The 16,610-nt window shown below is 57.9% G+C and overlaps 9 protein-coding genes across 9 annotated transcripts, besides 16 other annotated features; 6 read left to right on the plus strand and 3 right to left on the minus strand.

The window, feature by feature from the left end:
• The first annotated feature begins 60 nt into the window (after positions 1 to 60).
• Positions 61 to 87: a tandem repeat.
• Positions 88 to 704: 617 nt separating this feature from the next.
• Positions 705 to 738: a tandem repeat.
• Positions 739 to 1,178: 440 nt separating this feature from the next.
• Positions 1,179 to 3,318, minus strand: EKO05_0005228 (DNA-directed DNA polymerase alpha subunit pol12; the record flags this gene model as incomplete). Its single annotated transcript, XM_059636560.1, has 3 exons — positions 1,179 to 1,355; positions 1,407 to 2,787; positions 2,834 to 3,318. The coding sequence occupies 3 exons, from the start codon at positions 3,316 to 3,318 to the stop codon at positions 1,179 to 1,181; spliced, it is 2,043 nt and encodes a 680-aa protein (XP_059492543.1).
• Positions 3,319 to 3,693: 375 nt separating this feature from the next.
• On the plus strand, positions 3,694 to 4,818 carry EKO05_0005229 (Phosphatidylinositol transfer protein (PITP); the record flags this gene model as incomplete). Its single annotated transcript, XM_038945939.1, has 1 exon — positions 3,694 to 4,818. The coding sequence occupies one exon, from the start codon at positions 3,694 to 3,696 to the stop codon at positions 4,816 to 4,818; it is 1,125 nt and encodes a 374-aa protein (XP_038798252.1).
• A 945-nt stretch (positions 4,819 to 5,763) lies between these two features.
• Positions 5,764 to 5,786: a tandem repeat.
• A 95-nt stretch (positions 5,787 to 5,881) lies between these two features.
• Positions 5,882 to 6,793, plus strand: EKO05_0005230 (uncharacterized protein; the record flags this gene model as incomplete). The annotated part of the gene is made up of 2 exons (XM_038939967.2): positions 5,882 to 6,374; positions 6,423 to 6,793. 2 exons carry the CDS (start codon positions 5,882 to 5,884, stop codon positions 6,791 to 6,793), a joined length of 864 nt encoding a protein of 287 aa, XP_038798253.2.
• A 1,859-nt stretch (positions 6,794 to 8,652) lies between these two features.
• Positions 8,653 to 9,568, plus strand: EKO05_0005231 (Triose-phosphate isomerase; the record flags this gene model as incomplete). The annotated part of the gene is made up of 4 exons (XM_038940133.1): positions 8,653 to 8,690; positions 8,757 to 8,827; positions 8,882 to 9,272; positions 9,322 to 9,568. 4 exons carry the CDS (start codon positions 8,653 to 8,655, stop codon positions 9,566 to 9,568), a joined length of 747 nt encoding a protein of 248 aa, XP_038798254.1.
• A 278-nt stretch (positions 9,569 to 9,846) lies between these two features.
• On the minus strand, positions 9,847 to 10,311 carry EKO05_0005232 (39S ribosomal protein L51, mitochondrial; the record flags this gene model as incomplete). Its single annotated transcript, XM_038940076.1, has 2 exons — positions 9,847 to 10,221; positions 10,273 to 10,311. The coding sequence occupies 2 exons, from the start codon at positions 10,309 to 10,311 to the stop codon at positions 9,847 to 9,849; spliced, it is 414 nt and encodes a 137-aa protein (XP_038798255.1).
• Positions 10,312 to 10,513: 202 nt separating this feature from the next.
• Positions 10,514 to 11,732, plus strand: EKO05_0005233 (uncharacterized protein; the record flags this gene model as incomplete). The annotated part of the gene is made up of 2 exons (XM_038939990.1): positions 10,514 to 10,775; positions 10,831 to 11,732. 2 exons carry the CDS (start codon positions 10,514 to 10,516, stop codon positions 11,730 to 11,732), a joined length of 1,164 nt encoding a protein of 387 aa, XP_038798256.1.
• Positions 11,249 to 11,408: a tandem repeat.
• Positions 11,517 to 11,571: a tandem repeat.
• Positions 11,613 to 11,666: a tandem repeat.
• Positions 11,733 to 12,165: 433 nt separating the features above from the next.
• Positions 12,166 to 12,207: a tandem repeat.
• A 17-nt stretch (positions 12,208 to 12,224) lies between these two features.
• Positions 12,225 to 12,277: a tandem repeat.
• Positions 12,278 to 12,342: 65 nt separating this feature from the next.
• Positions 12,343 to 12,376: a tandem repeat.
• Positions 12,377 to 12,443: 67 nt separating this feature from the next.
• Positions 12,444 to 12,505: a tandem repeat.
• A 193-nt stretch (positions 12,506 to 12,698) lies between these two features.
• Positions 12,699 to 12,737: a tandem repeat.
• Positions 12,738 to 12,740: 3 nt separating this feature from the next.
• Positions 12,741 to 12,786: a tandem repeat.
• A 1-nt stretch (position 12,787) lies between these two features.
• On the minus strand, positions 12,788 to 13,453 carry EKO05_0005234 (Uracil phosphoribosyltransferase; the record flags this gene model as incomplete). Its single annotated transcript, XM_038940008.2, has 2 exons — positions 12,788 to 13,300; positions 13,400 to 13,453. The coding sequence occupies 2 exons, from the start codon at positions 13,451 to 13,453 to the stop codon at positions 12,788 to 12,790; spliced, it is 567 nt and encodes a 188-aa protein (XP_038798257.2).
• An 83-nt stretch (positions 13,454 to 13,536) lies between these two features.
• Positions 13,537 to 13,896, plus strand: EKO05_0005235 (uncharacterized protein; the record flags this gene model as incomplete). The annotated part of the gene is made up of 2 exons (XM_059636561.1): positions 13,537 to 13,552; positions 13,589 to 13,896. The coding sequence occupies 2 exons, from the start codon at positions 13,537 to 13,539 to the stop codon at positions 13,894 to 13,896; spliced, it is 324 nt and encodes a 107-aa protein (XP_059492544.1).
• Positions 13,634 to 13,805: a tandem repeat.
• Positions 13,897 to 14,208: 312 nt separating the features above from the next.
• Positions 14,209 to 14,246: a tandem repeat.
• Positions 14,247 to 14,545: 299 nt separating this feature from the next.
• Positions 14,546 to 16,363, plus strand: EKO05_0005236 (uncharacterized protein; the record flags this gene model as incomplete). The annotated part of the gene is made up of 1 exon (XM_038945940.1): positions 14,546 to 16,363. The coding sequence occupies one exon, from the start codon at positions 14,546 to 14,548 to the stop codon at positions 16,361 to 16,363; it is 1,818 nt and encodes a 605-aa protein (XP_038798258.1).
• Positions 14,778 to 14,809: a tandem repeat.
• Positions 16,364 to 16,580: 217 nt separating the features above from the next.
• Positions 16,581 to 16,610: part of a tandem repeat that runs on past the window's edge.

Consider the following 16,610-nt stretch of genomic DNA (forward strand, 5'->3'; position numbering starts at 1 on the left):
ACTTTAGGTACCTTTAAAATCCTAAGCATCGCAGTGCTGTGTACACATATTCTTTCCACTCTTCCCTTCCCTTGCCTTGCTTGGCCTCACACAAGAATATTATAATGCATTCGTACAAACACATTGTAGTCTTATGCACGATTCAATACACCCACAATCAGTGCTGTAGAGTCCCAATTCCCGGCACCGCATACAATTTGAAGATAACGAGCAGGGATCGGAAGCGGGCTGTCTGGTGGTGGGAGGGGGATATTTGAACCGCGAGCTCGAACACAGTGAGAGGTTTGATCCTGGAGTATTGGCTATTCACTGCACCCACACCAGCGCCCTACACGGGAATTCAAACCCCTACAGCCAGCGCTGTAGCTGCCTGATCTCTAGCGCTGTAGAAATTCCGAGGTGAAGAGTAGTGGTTGCAAACGTACTATCCAGCGTGGGCGGGCGTTTGGGCTGCAAGCGACGGCATTTCAGACACGATGGTTTGTTTTAGAGTGTTGGTTATTCAGGGTAGCCATTTTACTGTCCAGCAGGACCTAACCCTCGTACCGCTAGCGCTACAGTCTCCTGGTTCCCAGCACCACGAACATCTCGAGACGGCAATCACTGATCAAAAGCAGCAGCCCGTCTGGTTTGTGGGTGTGCGTTTGAAATGCATATCGTAGTGCTTCGGACGGGGAGAGGTTTGATCCTAGAGTGTTGGTCTGAGAGGCAGAGACAGAGGCAGAGTCTTGAGTCAGATGGTTGGCTGGCTGGGGATTTCTTTTCGTTCTTGAAGCGTCGCTTCGTGTTCGTGCACATCCAAGCAGTAGTGACGTGGTTTCTGCTTGATGGATATATCTACACTGTTTAGATGCTTTGAGCACATGTTGGGTGTTGAAAGCGCGGTCCTCTCTGTGATTTCTTCACCTTTCTGTGTTTGCTGTACGTATGTCGTTGTCGGTGAGCGGGCTGGGTCTGCTCCTACAACAGTGTAGCAATGTGACCACATCTAAATTCTACGCGACGCAGACGCGTCGGGTATACGCACTGGGTGCTACTGCGCAATTAATTATATACCAGTGGCTCAAGTCTTCATCAACAATCCCACCACATGCAACATTCACTTCTCCAACAGAAAACGCTTCCAAAGTCTTCTTCTCAACATGGCGATTACGTTTATACATTTGAGTATACAACTTCTATATCTTGACAATATCCACGCGACTCCGCTCCCACAAGCGATGCGCGAGCGCGATACCCCGCTGCCGCTCTTCGTCGGTGACTTTTGCGGGCTGGACAATGACGCGGGCATATGTGCCTGCAGCGCGGCGCTTGGCGAGGGTGCCTGGGTTGATGACCACGACGGATTCGACGACCTGTGCAATTTTATGTTAGCAAGGGCTAAGAAAGGGGTGTGGAGGACGTGCCTTGACGGTGCCTTGCAGCACGCTCGGTGTGATGAGTATGTCTGGGCGTACGTTCAGCATCTCGCCGAGCTTGAGGTACGATGTGTCGAGTGGTGTGCCAATGGGCAGGAAAGGACTTGGTTCGTCGTCTGCTACGTCTTCGCCCTCTTCGCCCTTGATGAGCTTCTCTTCCACTTCAACAGGCTTGAGGTACTTCTCTCGGTTCGTCGGCGGGAAGATGGGCAGGAAGCTCCTCTGTTCTAGCACGTTTCGAGCCCCACGCTCGTAAAAGTTCGAGCCCTTTGCTTTTCCACCGCTGATCTCTTCTTGCCGCAACATGGATAAGGTGTCCACAGAGCTCATGCCCACGGTGATCTCGTTCATGCTCAATGTCATGGGGTTCGTGACGCACTGCACCGTCTTGCCGGCCGCACCGAGCCCCAGCTCACGCTTGTTGAACTTGTCTTGCGGGAAGGCGGCGGCGTGGTGGTGTGCATCGCGCAGACTCGGCACCAGAATGACATTACACGCTTGGTTTCGCGCCACGAAATCCTGTATCGCGCTCGAGATGTGGTGTCGGAACAGATCGGTCATGGTCGCCTGGTCGGGACTGGCATTTGGTGGCGCGTCGAAGTCGCCAGTGCGTATCTGGGGGTGCTCGGCGTCTAGGAAGGGACCGAGTAGGATAATGGTGTCGGCATAGGCGGCGGCGGCGTTGTCGAGGAAGGTGTGGAGGGGTGCGAAGTCGAGGTTCTGGTCTGTTGTGTATGGGCCTGCTGCGATCATCATGGTCAGAGGGCGGGCGTTGTCGGGGTCGGAATCGGGCGTGTCGAGGTAGCGAGTGTTGATTGCGTCGAGCTCTTCCGGCTTGGTGGCCGGTGGATTGAGAAGCGGGAGTGAGAGGACCTCGGAGGCGACGAAGACGTCGCCCGAGGCGTTTGTGCCGCGTAATGCGACAATCTGTCCTGGGAAGAAGTTGTAGGAGGGGAGACTGTCAACCTTCACCGGCACACGCCGACCTGAGCCCATGCGCCGTGAGCCTTCGAGAAGGAGTGATGCGGCGTTGAGTTTCCCCTCGCTTGTGTCGCTTGCTATGCGCCCTACTGCGATGATCTGATTTGGCGATTGCAGGCTTGGGTTCCCAAATGCGCTGTCATCCAGGTCCATCGACTCTTGTATCAGCTGGCGGAACTCGTCTATCCTGTCATCGAGGACTTCTGATGCCTCCGACAGCTTCATGGTCATGGTTCGGTACGAGAATTTGGACATGTCCGTGTTCGCTTTCAGCTTCATGCGTGGTGCGGTGGGCGCCTCCGAGGGAGGGTCTGGGAGCGCAATGTCGCTGCTCATGAACTGTTCGGTGATGTCGTTTGCGTTTGTGCGGGAGGCAAAGTCGAAGGTTCTGAGAACGTCAGCCACAGGCAGCGGATCAAGCATGAAGCACATACGGTCCGCTCGAGGCGTCGGCTCTTGGAGTCAGGGCGCCAGCAGGTGAGCTCATCAGGTGTGCCTTGTTCGCCCTCCCGTTGGGCGTGTCAAAGTTGTTCTTGCGCTTCACTGCGCTTCCGTTCGCTCGTGGTGTATTTGGTATCAAACCCTCGATCATATCGTACATGTCTCCACCCCTCGCTCGCGGTGTTGGGCGCTCTCTCTTGATCTCGGTCCTCTGCTGTGCCTTGCCCCGGCTCTCGCGTTCCAAAGTGTCCTGGATGGTCTTTTTGAAGTCGCGCACGCTCTTCAGCTCCAGCTTGTCGCCCTCTGCGCCCATCTTGATGCTGTAGGCCTGCCATTTGAAGTCCAGCTCCTCGGCAGAGATCGAGTACAGTCGCAGCATCGACTGCAGTTCTGCGAGCACATCCGTGGGGAGTGCGTGGTCCTTTGTGTCGCAGTAGCGCTCGAAGCGCTCGGTGAGCTCGGTGGTGCCGTCGTCCATGGTTGAGGTGTCTATATGTGAGGATTTGTGAAGACGCCGGTATGAGACGTCAATGGGAGACGCCAACAGAGACTTCAATGTGAGACGTCACTAAAGACTTCAATGCGAGACGTCACTAAAGACTTCAATGTGAGACGTCAATAAAGCCTTCAATGCGAAGACGTCAATGAGGTTCTGCGCGCGAGACGCGTCGCGCGTCGTGGTAAAGTGGTGGGGCTAGCCGAGAACGGCTAGTGATGTGCTGCAGGGACCGGGGCGGTCGCCAAAAGTTATTGTGCTCCTATCGTGGAGGTACTCATCCCCTCGTAGTGATAGCGTACTCCAGTGCCGAACACACCATTGCAGCTGCTCCAGGCTTCAAGATTGAGATTCAAGATGACGACAATGGGCCCCATCCCCGAACCCGCAGCAGGCTGCACGCCCGCACCGCCCGCCGCGCTCACCGCCGACCAGCAGACCAAGTACGACCAGTTTCTCGCTGAAGTCCGCGCCTGGGAGTCCCTCCCGGCATCCTCGGCCAAAGGCGCCGAACCCACTCCCCTCGACGACAACGAGCGCATGTGGCTGACCCGCGAGTGCCTCCTTCGCTACCTTCGCGCTACCAAATGGAACCTTGCACAATCCTCTACCCGCCTGCGCTCAACGGCGGTCTGGCGGCGCGAGTTCGGCACCGAGAAGCTCTCAGCCTCGTACATATCCCCCGAGAACGAGAAGGGCAAGCAGGTCCAGCTCGGTTTCGACAAGTCAGGAAGGCCGTGCCTGTACCTTCTGCCTCAGAACCAGAACACCAAGCCTAGCCCAAGGCAAGTCGAGCACCTCGTCTACATGCTGGAGAGGACCATCGACCTGCACCCTCCCGGCCAAGAGAGCCTGGCGCTGCTCATCGACTTCCGAAACACATCCTCCGGCGGCACACCAGGGTTGGGCATAGCGAAGCAAGTCCTCGACATCCTGCAGAACCACTACCCTGAGCGCCTCGGCCGCGCACTGCTAACGCACTTGCCCTGGTACATCTCCATATTCTTGAAGGCCATCAACCCCTTCATCGATCCTGTCACCAAGGAGAAGATCAAGTACAACGAACCCCTCACCGACCACGTACCCGCCGCCCAGCTCATGAAAGTGTCCGGCGGCGATATCGACTTCAAGTACGACCACGACCTTTACTGGCCCGCGCTGGAGAAGCTGGCTGCTGATCGTAGGGCGAAGAGGGTAGAGAGGTGGGAGAAAGCAGGCAAGCTGATTGGCGAGAGCGAGATCTACCTCTGGGGCGGAGAAGAGTCCAGCGTTGGTGGAGGCCAGGTTGCGGGCAACGAACCAGCAACAAACGCCGCTCCCGTCGACGTAGCATCAGCACCTGTCGAGGCTGCACCGCTCAGCAACGCCGCAGTCGTTGCCCCTCCCGTCCACGCACCAGGTGCCAACGGCGATGCCGCGCTGGCCGACGGCGTTGCAAACTTGGACGTCAAGGACGGTGAATCTGCCAAGCCTGCAGCCTAAGCACACGAGGGTTTTTGAGCGTTGCATTGCAAACTTGAGCGACATGCATTATTAGACATAGACACAGCGAGTTTCTAATAACCAAGATCAGCGGGATGGAATTACCCTACCAACGACTATTCCGCCTTGAAGAGTTTCTAATGGTTCTTTAATTCTCTGCAGCATCAGCCTGCTATTGAACTGGCAAAAGAAGTAGACTCACATTCTACAATCTTCAGCATTCCACGCAGCAAACTACTGACACTCCCCATGCAACACGGACTCACTCAGCAAGCAGCCACAGACCTCAACATTTCTCCTGTGTCCTGTATGGTTCCTAGGCCAAACGCACCTTTCCACAGCAAATTCCAGTTAAGGGACATCACCGGCAACATATTCACCACCGAGATATACGTCCAACCGCGGAGGAGATTTCATCTACCGAGGAATTCAAGCATTGCGGTGCTCTTTATCAGCTCTCCCAAGACGGCGACAGCATGAATTTCAGAACGATGCTTGGAGAGAGTAGGATGATGGCGAAATAACAGGGACGATGTGTTGGTGGTTGAAGGATACGCCTGGCTGTGCTTTTACCATCTGCTTACGGATTTTCAGCATTGTTAGCCGTGTCGCATCCTATTGTAAGGATATCAAGTCGGGCGCAAGTTATGTGCTTATCGGCGCTGAATACATTGGCCATTTCTAAATGAATCACTGGACTTCGGTGTGAGTAGGTGGTATACACAGTGACGGGCAAGGCAATTGCAGTTTAACGCTCGATCGTTGTCTGCAGCAGTGGTCGTTCACTGACGAACCCAAGAGGAACCCCAAGCGCACCATAATCCCCCATTGCACCGAAAAGCCATGCTTGCTTTGCCGGATACCTTCAGCGTGTCGAGCGAGCCTGACGTATGTAACAAACGTCATCTCGTGGGTGCTCTTACCCCCTGGGTCAAGTAAACACGCCCACCACCACCGACCACACCACCTCACCCGTCTCACCTACGTCACGCTTCAAGCCCCCATGGAAGGTTCAAGCCCTTCATACGCGAGATTCTCGCCTGGAGAAGACGGAAAACACGCCATGAATATCTCGCACTTGCAAGCGAATCATATCAAGAGAGAGACTTCACCACCAAAGAGCCTAAAGCCGGAGCCAGCGCATGATGATGGCGTGGTGAAGGGCGAACCTGATGGCTTTGTGCCAAAGAGCGAGTTCGATGACGGCGGGGAGAGCTCCAGTGAGGATGGTGAGCTCGATGATGTCCCTGTTCCGCTTGTGGCTCCTCTTGCTGCTCCTTTTGCAGTACCGCTCGCAGCACCGCTCGAATCATTCCACGTAGCACATTTTGCAGCTCCTTTCGTAGCACCGCTCGCAGCGTTACTCACAGCCCCTGTCCCCGCACAGGCAAAAGTCATCCAGGATCTGCCAGGTATCGAGGACACGCCAGCTATGGTGACAGTTCTGAGCAAGAGGATGAACAAGATACACGATCTTACCGAGAGAGAACGGGCTTGCCGAGCAGGAATAGAGGGAATCGGGATGGAAGTCGGAGATTTGAAACGCAGGGCTCTAGGTAAGTTGAAATCTTCCTGTACCTGAGACTGTATGCTGACTGGATCAGAGCTCTTGAATACCGGACAGACGAACTGGCTGTTTTCCCGAATTGGTTCTCTCTCAGGACAGAAGGCGATCATCCAGATGATCTTGACCAAGATAGAGCAACGGAAGTTGCGGCGACAGGCGAAGTTGCGGCGTCGTGAGCAGGAGAAACAGCGCCAAAAGCAACGAGAAGCAGAACTGAAGATCCAGCTGGAAGTGAAGCGACAGTCGAACAAGCAGCAGCTTCAGGCTCAGAGCGCACTCAAGATGCAAGTTCCGCTTCTAGACCTGACTGCAGCGCCCAAGCCTGATATCAAGAGAGAGGCGAGGGCGGTGGTCAAAATCGAGCCTGAAATCAAAATAGAGTCATACATCAAAATCGAGGAGGATTGAAGCGTGCCAGTACGAGGCAGTGTGTTGTCGTACTGCGTGACTTCGGTCAGCATTCTGCTGCAGGACATAGGAAATTACCATAAACATGTACTATGAAATACAGATAGTCAATGCAGCGACAAGCCTGTTTACATACATTTTAGTCCTGAGCCCGTCGGATGATGGTCCAGCATCAGTATCTAGTGCATCCATGTCATGTCGGGAAGGTCAAGGGTGCACCGCCTCAACCAACACCATAGCCAGCTATGATCAACCCACTCTTATACGTCGACCAGTGTATACGTTTAGAGCTTGTGTCCCATAATCAACAGATACCCGCCTCTACACCGCAAATCCTTCTCGTCGCCCATTCCCGAGCTGGAGACACCGCCTCTCACACTGAACGTACGGGTCCATGCGTCACAGGTCTAGTGCATCTACCTCGACTTCTTCTCGACAAAGAGTATCGAGTTGTGTTGGGGCCGGTTGATGGGTATTGTTGCAGGGAGGTTGGGCACCGGGAGCGCGTTCTTTGTTGAGGGCCTGCGCACGGAAATCCGTCGCGAGCTGCAGTTTGTGAGGACGTGGGCAGGGAGTGGGAATGCACGGTTTGCTTCCAGGGCATCTGTCAAGCGCTTGACGTCGAGGAAGTAGATCTGGCTCGGCGAGCGGCGGGGGGAGAGTCAGATCGGTGGGTGTGGGATTGGAGGACTGATGATCTGTTCGCTATACCTGCGCACGCGGCGCATGAGCTCCAACTCTTTGATGATGTGGAGACGGTTGCTGGGTCCGTGACTAAGCGGGACAGGGCGGAGCTGGATATGTCGTGTGAGGAGGGCGTTCCAGCGCGAGGTTGCAGCGGACTGGGGTGTGAAGACCACTGGGAAGGGCCAAGGCGACGATAGACATGTCGTTGTGCGGTGATGGCTTCAGAGTTCTCACTTCTTGCTGCAAGACGCCGAGTCGCCTTCGTCAACCTCAAAATACAAGCCCCAGTGATTCTTGCATCCTGGGTTGAATCCCTCCCCGCACAGAGTACACCTGCTTCCACTGTCCATGTACTCGTCGACACTCAAGACGTGCTTGCATGCTCCACAAAGCACTGCTTTTTCGGTTCTTTGATTCCTCGGCCAGACTCCAGACTTGTGTGTCTCCCCTGCGTCGTGGCAGCTGATGCAGGCGTAGAACTTCTGGCAGCAGAAATGCTTGATGGCGATTATGTCCAGTGGTGAGTGCCAGTGGGCACATTGGGTCAGTGGAGTGACGGAAAGACCGTGTACGATGGGCGATGAAGGCATGTTTTGGATGCTGGACTGATATTCCTAGCTGGCAGTCGAAGCTGGGGATGTAGCAAATGATAGGGCTGAGCTAGTGCTCGGAAGCGGAGATCCACTTTGAGGCTTCAGGCGAGTTGAATCCTTGCCGGTGACGTTTTGTTGCTCGATCTTCAGCAGAGCCTCAAAGGCATGTTCAACGGTGGTCTGAAGAGCTGCAGAACGCAAAGCGAGGCATGACGGAGACTGAGCGAGCTTTCAAGACCGCCGATGGTCTCATCTGCAGCCAGCAAGAAAGGAGGCAGTACACCAACAGCAGACATGCAACGCACACCAGCTCAACCCGGGTGACTTTCTTTCACATTCCAAGCGCTCGTGCGCTCCGCATCTCCAGTGTTTTCACGGCCGGGCCATGCGAGGTTTTCGGGCAGCTTCGGGGCTGGTCAAAAGTCGTCACTTGCCCCACCATCGACCCCGCCAGCTCAAACATTAAGTAGAGAAGCTCAACAACGCATTGCAACACTCTCACACCTTCCACCTCGACTGAATTTCCTTAATACCCTTTATACCCCCTTTTCAAACCAAACACCCACATCAACCGTCAAAATGGCACGTCAATTCTTCATCGGAGGCAACTTCAAGATGTATGGTAGCTGTAGAGCTGTGAGCTGAGAGCTTCGACTGAGGCGGGAAGGCTGACCAGAGGACAGGAATGGAACCATCGATTCCATCAAGAAGATTGTCCAGAACCTGAACGATGCCAAGCTCGACCCCAACGCTGGTGCGCAGTCACGCATGCAGAGGTGCAAGAACAACAAAGCTAACAGCTCTGCAGAGGTCGTCATTGCCCCCCCTGCTCTCTACCTCCTCCTCACCCGCGAGCACCTCCGCAAGGGTCTCGAGGTCGCCGCACAGAACGTCTACGACAAGCCCAACGGTGCCTTCACCGGTGAGATCTCGGCCGAGCAGCTCAAGGACAGCGGCATCACATGGACCATCCTCGGCCACTCGGAGCGCCGCACCATCCTGCAGGAGGACGACGCCTTCGTCGCCAGCAAGACCAAGGCCGCGCTCGACGGTGGCCTGAGCGTCATCCTGTGCTGCGGTGAGAGCCTTGAGCAGAGAGAGGCTGGCAGCACAGTCGACGTCGTCACTAAGCAGCTGAAGGCTGTCGCGGACAAGGTCAAGGACTGGAGCAAGATCGTCATTGCCTACGAGCCCATCTGGTGAGTTTGGTTGAGCGCGACGCAAGCGAACACTTCTAACGCAAACCAGGGCCATTGGCACCGGCAAGGTCGCCACCACTGAGCAGGCTCAGGAGGTCCACGCCGCCATCCGCGAGTGGCTCAAGAAGGAGGTCTCGTCCGAGGCTTCGGAGAAGACCCGCATCCTGTACGGCGGCAGTGTCAACGAGAAGAACTGCAGCGAGCTCGCCAAGCAGGCCGACATTGACGGCTTCCTTGTTGGCGGTGCTTCGCTGAAGCCTGCGTTTGTCGACATCATCAACGCCAACTCGGCATGAATTCGTGGCGGCGAGGCTCGGTTGTAGTTGGACTTGATGACATGGCGTTACCTGACGAGCAATGAACAAAGTGAACGATCCACATGAGAGAGGTGTAGGGGTTGCGTGTATGTGAAGTGATTGTTCAAGTGATGATAGTATTCGTACGTGTTTGTACATGTCTAATCCAATGTGCGCCGCCCATGCTAGGTATTGGTACAATCGACGTCGGCACGCTCTCTTCCAGGATGGTGCTGCGTTGGCCCTCCTGATACTCGGTGCTCGATGCGTCGGCGCGCTCAGATCCGAATCTTCGCACCGTGGAAGGGCGACCAGATACCCCTGACGCTCTCGTTGATACTCGTGACGGGCTTGCCGAGCTTCTTGTTCTTCTCGCCATTCGAGTCCCTCAGCATCTCAGCCTTGTCCCTCACGCCCTCGTTCTGCAGGTTCTTGACGCAGATGGACCGTGTGGCGCCGTTGATGTAGTGTGCGATGATGACCGGGTGCTTGCGTGGCCGCGGGCTGACGGAGAACTCGACCGAGGGGTTGCGCTTGGCGAAGACGGGCAGCGACGACTTGATGAAGGCGTTCATGCCCTTGGAGGATCCCCACCAGTTGCAGTAGTGGAATTCGAGGCGCTTGCACTGGAGCACGAAGGCGCCGACGCCGTTCTGGAGGAGTCAGTTTGCGTGGGCGTCCTTGCCGGGAGGGCTTCTACGCACCTGGGCCTTTGCGACCGTCCTGGTCGCTGCGAGAGGCATTCTGGCTGTCGATGGCTGGGCGAGGGTGTATCTGGAGGTTGCCCGTGGTTCGGTCGGTGTTCTGCAACGCGCCAAGACCACAAGAAACGTGAGAAGCGATGCCTAGGCCCTACACGCGCCTCCCGCCCCGGTCCAGTCCACGTCAACCACACCCCAACTCTCCTACATCGCTGCTGGAGCGCCTTCCCGCACTGCATCCACGATGACGTACCAGCTCCCGCCGATGCTGCTGAACCTGTTCGCCCCGCGCCCGCCGCTGCGCTGGGTAGAGCCGAGCGACCACGCGCCGGAGAAGCGCTGCACGCCCAAGATCTCGGGCGTCGGCCAGTACCTGCAGGCGATGCGCGAGTACAAGGACGCCGACGGCTACGTGCCGACCGACAGCTGGCTGCAGAAGCGCGACCGCAAGAAGATTGAGAAAAAGGAGAAGCGGGAGAAGCTGCTCACCGAGGGCATCAACGATTGTACGGTTTGGCATTGTTCTACTTCTTCACGCACGCATGCTGACCCACTGCGCAGACAAGCCCAGCGAAGACCCAAAGGTCCAGGGCGACGCCTTCAAGACGCTCTTCGTCTCGCGCCTCGCGTACGGCGCTACTTCTGACGACCTCGAGCGCGAGTTCGGCCGCTACGGCCCCATTGAGCGCATCCGAATCGTCGAGGACACCACCGCGCCGCCTGACGCGCCGCCCAAGAAGAAGAAGCGCGGCTATGCTTTCATCGTGTACGAGCGCGAGAAGGACATGAAGGCCGCCTACAAGGAGACCGACGGCATCAAGATCAAGGACCGCCGTGTGCTCGTCGACGTCGAGCGCGGCCGCACCGTCTCTGGCTGGCGCCCGCGTCGCTTTGGTGGAGGTCTCGGCGGTCGAGGCTACACCAAGGGCCCTGCTGCGCGTCCCTCTGGCCCAGGCGGCTTCGGTGCGCCCGCTGGACCTGGCGGCTTCGGAGGCCGTGGCGGTGGTTTCGGTGGTGGCTTCGGCGGTCGTGGAGGCGGTCGCGGTGGCTTTGGCGGCGGCGACCGTGGAGGCTTCCGAGGCGGCTTTGGCGGCGACCGCGGCGGTGGTCGAGGTGGATTCGGTGCCAGTCGCGGAGGCATTGGATACCAAGGCTCGAACGGCTACGGCCCGCCCGACGGTGCTCCTGCCGGTCCTCGAGGGCCACGAGGTGGGTTTGGCGGTGAGCGTGGTGAGCGCGGTAGCCATGGCGGCGACCGCGGCGGCGATCGCTACGGCGGTGGTGACAGGCGCGGAGGAGGCGATCGAGGATCCAGCGGCGCTAACAACGAACCGCTCGGCAGAGACCGATACAACGACCGCGACCGCGGCGGCCGCGACAGCTACAGTGGCCGCGACGACTCGCGCAAGCGTGCGTACGAGGGCGACAGCTACGATGACAGGAGCCAGCGCAGGAGGTACTAGGCTCGGTGCGCTCTTGAACGGGTTTGTCACAGGTTCGCTCCTATATCTCCACCCTACCTTGTTCGTCAACGAGGGTAAGACCAAGAACAAGCACGTACACAACCCGCACCAGCCATTGGAGGGTAAGCAGATTCACTCTGGCAGATGGCGCGACACGACGACAAGAAGACTTCAACGAGCGAAGCCCGTGTACCTCACACGCACAGGCACACACAGGGAGAAACACCCACGACTCCGCCCATCGACTTCGGTCCTCGCTTTTGCTTTAGATTCAGCGCGGGAAACAATGGCTGTTCGATGAAAAAAATACGCAGTGCCAGGGTAGGCAAGAGTGACGCTCACACCCGTATCTGTATTTCCATGTTTCCTTTTCTTTTCGGTTCGAGCTTGCGGGCGCGTAGTAGGTAGGTAGTAAGTATTAGTTTTCTCTTCGCCCGCAACCTGCACCCTGCACCCTGCAACCTGCAATCTGAAAACCGTCAAGGTAGGATAGTGTGGTGTGGTGTGGTGTGGTGTGATGTGGTGTGGTGTGATGTGGTGTGGTGAGTGAGTGGGTGGGTGAGGATGTAAATGTCGACGTTGCTCCACTTGCTAATCTGATGAGACCAGTCTACCTGCCATGTACCTACCTACCTACCTACCTAGATAAAACACACGCCATGCACTGCATCCTCCCCATCCATGCATCCATGTCACTTGCTCGTCACTCGTCACTCCAGACATGCACACCAGCACCACCCCAGACATGCACACCAGCACCACGCCACGGACCAACGCAGCGAAAGACTGCTCCAAGCCCATCACCTCAAGGTAGATGAGGATACTCGAAAGACCTCCGAGGTGAACGCGGTCAACGGGGGTGGGGCGCTGGCGTTGGGGACTAGGGTTAGGGTAGAGGGTGAGAGGGAGCGGAGTCATGGGAACGTGGAAGTAGTGAGCAGATAGATAGGACGATGTATCCATGGCTGCAGGGTAGTGCAGTGCAGTGCACTACTTTGCACTGCAATACACTACTCTGCACTACACTGCACTACACTGCACTACACTACACTACCCTATTTCCCCAGCGTCAGAAACAGGCGGTCCCCAATGTCGCCCAGGCCGGGCTTGATCATGCCCTTGTCGTCGACGCTCTCGTCGCACCCGCCCACCCACACCTCCACGCCCTCGGCCCACTCGGCGCAGGCCTGCTGCAGCCCCTCCTGGGTCGCCAGCACAGCGACGACTACGATGCGCTTGACGCCGTGCTCCTTCAGGCTGTCAATGGCCGCGCAGGCGGTGGCGCCCGTGGCGATGATGGGGTCGACGACGATGGCGAGGTCGGCGGGCCCGCCGGCGTGCTGGTCCGTGGGCGAGTGGTAGGGCAGGTTGTTGTAGTACTCGACGGGCTGCAGTGTTGTCTTCTCGCGGAACAGGCCGAGGTGGTGGATCGGCACGGGGGCGGGGAGGAGGGAGGAGAGGGCGGGGACCATGGACAGGCCGGAGCGCAGGATGGGGACGAGGGAGATGCGCGAGGGGGCGGGCGAGGTTGTGGTGGTTGTGTATTCGTAGCCCAGCGGGGATTGGTCCTGGGTGGGCTGGTTAGTTGCTGTGCGCAGAGCGTGTGTACGGTTGTGTGTGTATGCACGACAACACTCCCCCCACCTGTGCTGGCTGGGCGGACGTACTGTGCCTTCCTCCTGGACCTTCAGCGCCGAGCCCAGGGCCTCATATCCGACCATGAGGGCAATCTCGTGCACCAGCGTCTGCACATCTCTGCAGCCCGTGGAAGCGGAGCGCAGCTGTGAGAGCTTGGCCTGCAAGCATGGATGCGAGGAGATGTGCGCGTTCTTGGGAATCGACATGATCAGTCACAGGCGAGAGGGGGAAACGGGTGTGGTGTGGTTATGTGGGCGGAGAGCAGCAGGAGCAGGAGCAGGAGCAGGAGCAGGAGCAGGAGCAGGAGCAGGAGCAGGAGCAGGAGCAGGAGCAGGAGCAGGAGCAGGAGCAGGAGCAGGAGCAGGAGCAGGAGCAGGAGCAGGAGCAGGAGCAGGAGCAGGAGCAGGAGCAGCAGCAGCAGCAGCAGCAGCAGCAAGGGCGTTGTATATTCAAGTATTCAACTCTCAGGCCTACGGCGAGGTGGACATGGCAAGTGCATCGAGTCGGGCAGGTCGCTCGTCCATGATAGCAGTGCCCCACTACAGCTATCAGCTGGCGCCTGGTGCCGAGGAGCAGCTGCGGAAGGCGCCGAACTCGATGGTGCGTTGCGCATCTGCTGTCCATTACATAGTACTGTGTCATCTCCTGTCAATTACATAGTACTATGTATAAGCGTTGCTTCGAGTCCCAGCTCCCATCTCACCACTGCACATCAGCTGTACTAAGCAACCAGCGGCACGTCCACATGCAGCTGCCCGGCTTTTCACCTGAAACACAGCGCTGCGACTCGCACGGCCAAGCCGGTGGCCGTCTACCTACCGGTACTGTGCGCCTGATACAAACTTGAAATTCAAACTTGAAATTCAAACTTCAAACCAGCCTCCGTCCTAGTCCGCACGTACGGACCCTCGGAGAATAGCGCGCGCCGCCAACGCCTAGCTTGGCGAGCTGCCTGGTTTGAACTTTGGGCTCCACACGCTCACCAATGCAGGCGCGCTCATGTGACTACACCCAGCTAAGGGACCGACTCGCGTGCAATTTGCCTGTCGTGCACCAACTGCAGACATGGCCCCGTCCGCGGTTCCTGCTCCTGTTCCTGGACGATCGCCTTCTTCCGACACTCACTGACTTGAGCTTTGGGACGTGGGTCCTGCCTCATCCGGCATTGCAACACCATGCCCGATGCAGACGACGAGCTCAGCCAGCGCGACTTCTACTTCAACGAGCAGCGCGCAAGCCTGCGGTCCGACACCTCCCCACGCTCTTCCAACGCCCGCCCGCGCTCAAGACACCAGAGCCTGCTGTCCCAGAGAGCGAGTCTGCCACTGCCACGGACCGCAGAGGACTTGCATCTTCATGCGCATCGTGCGGATAGCGACACGCTGCCCTCGCCGCCGGGGAGTCCCTCGCCTGCGCCTGCGCCTGCGCCTGCGCCTGCGAGTCGGGAGCAGGAGAAGAGAAAGAGCAAGGAATTGTACACGGGCAGAGATTCAGCCACGTCCTGGTGCAAATCACGCACACGCGCCACGTCAAAGGGGAGAAATGCCGAACATGGGCTGGTAGCAGCACCCTGGGACAACCAAGACTTCCTGGCCTCTCCACCACCAGAAGCCCCAGGACGGCCGGCCGACAGAGACGACTGCTGGCCCACACGACCCGACAACGACGAGAGCAGCAGAAGCAACCTGCCACCGACTGCGCCACGCACACCGACCAAGCAGCGCTCACCACCGCCCTCAGGCTTCAGCCGCTCCAATCCCAGCAACTCGCCGCAATCTCAAAACAACATCACCGCCCTGCCCAGCATGACGTCCAGCGCAAAGAAGCAGCTCAACGGGGCCGACAGGTACCATCAGTCGTGGGAGACGTCGACAGCCAAGCGCATGGCCAGGTGTCTGACCAAGGTCTACACCATCTCCTTCCTCGTCTTCTTCGCCATCTGGGGCACACTCGCGCGCCTGGGTCTGCAAGCCCTGACATCCTATCCCGGCGCGCCCCTCATCTTCTCCGAGCTGTGGGCCAACGTCGCCGGGAGCTTCGTCATGGGCTTTCTGTCCGAGGACACCCAGCTTTTCAGAGAGGAGTGGGGGAGCACGAGTCGCGGCGTCGACACCGCGCAGCCTGAAGAGGAGCCTGCCGGCGGCCACCGCGATCTGGAGAAGCAGCGCGACAGAGCAAGTCACAGCAAAGTCAAGAAGACGATTCCGCTGTACGTCGGCCTGACGACTGGCTTCTGTGGCAGCTTTACCAGCTTTTCGAGTTTTGTCAGAGACGTCTTCCTGGGCATGAGCAACGACTTGCCCGCGCCCGCGTACCATCCGACCTCGAGCCCGACGACGCTCGTCCACCGCGACGCTGGATACTCGGTCATGGCCCTCCTGGCCGTCGTCTTCATCACCGTCGCGCTATGCTACTGCGCGCTGAGAATGGGCGCGCATCTAGCCGTGTACCTGGATCCAATGACGCCCACGCTGCCCTTCCGCTTCACGCGCCGTGTAGTCGACCCATTGTTCGTCTTCCTCGGCATCGGATCCTGGGTCGGCGCAGTAGCCATGGCTGCGCTCCCCCCGCACAACACATGGCGCGGACAAGCTCTCTTCGCCTGCGTCTTCGCCCCGCTCGGCTGCCTGGCTCGCTACTACATCTCGCAGCTCCTCAACGCCAAAATACCGTCTTTCCCGCTCGGCACCTTTGCGTGCAACCTGCTCGGCACAGCAGTGCTGGGCATGGCGTACGACCTGCAGCGCGTGGCGATTGGCGGCGTGGCAGGCGGCAGCGTCGTCGGCTGCCAGGTGCTGCAGGGCATCCAAGACGGCTTCTGCGGCGCCCTGACCACGGTCTCGACGTGGATGCTCGAGCTCGACACCCTGCGCAGGACCCACGCGTACGTGTACGGCACCAGCAGTGTTGTTGCGGGGCTGAGCATCACGACGGTCATCATGGGCAGTGTGCGGTGGAGCATCGGATGGGAGGCTGTTGCGTGCGCGGCGTGAGCCTTGACGTTCTGGACGGAATCGCTGATGACGCGAATGCAGGCTCAGCACAATCAAACACATAATGGTTAATAACAGATGCATGTACATGAACAAAATAGACAAACCAATCCAACACAGCATAGCATAGTGTACATGCCCAGCGCAACAGACCCCCTAGTACCAACCATCTACACCACAACTGCATCCTGTAAACTAGCTTACCGTTATTCTCCACACTCACTTACTTACTTACTTACTTACCTAC

The sequence above is a fragment of the Ascochyta rabiei genome, chromosome 8, assembly GCF_004011695.2.
Source record: "Ascochyta rabiei chromosome 8, complete sequence".
NCBI classification, from domain to species: Eukaryota; Fungi; Ascomycota; class Dothideomycetes; order Pleosporales; family Didymellaceae; genus Ascochyta; species Ascochyta rabiei.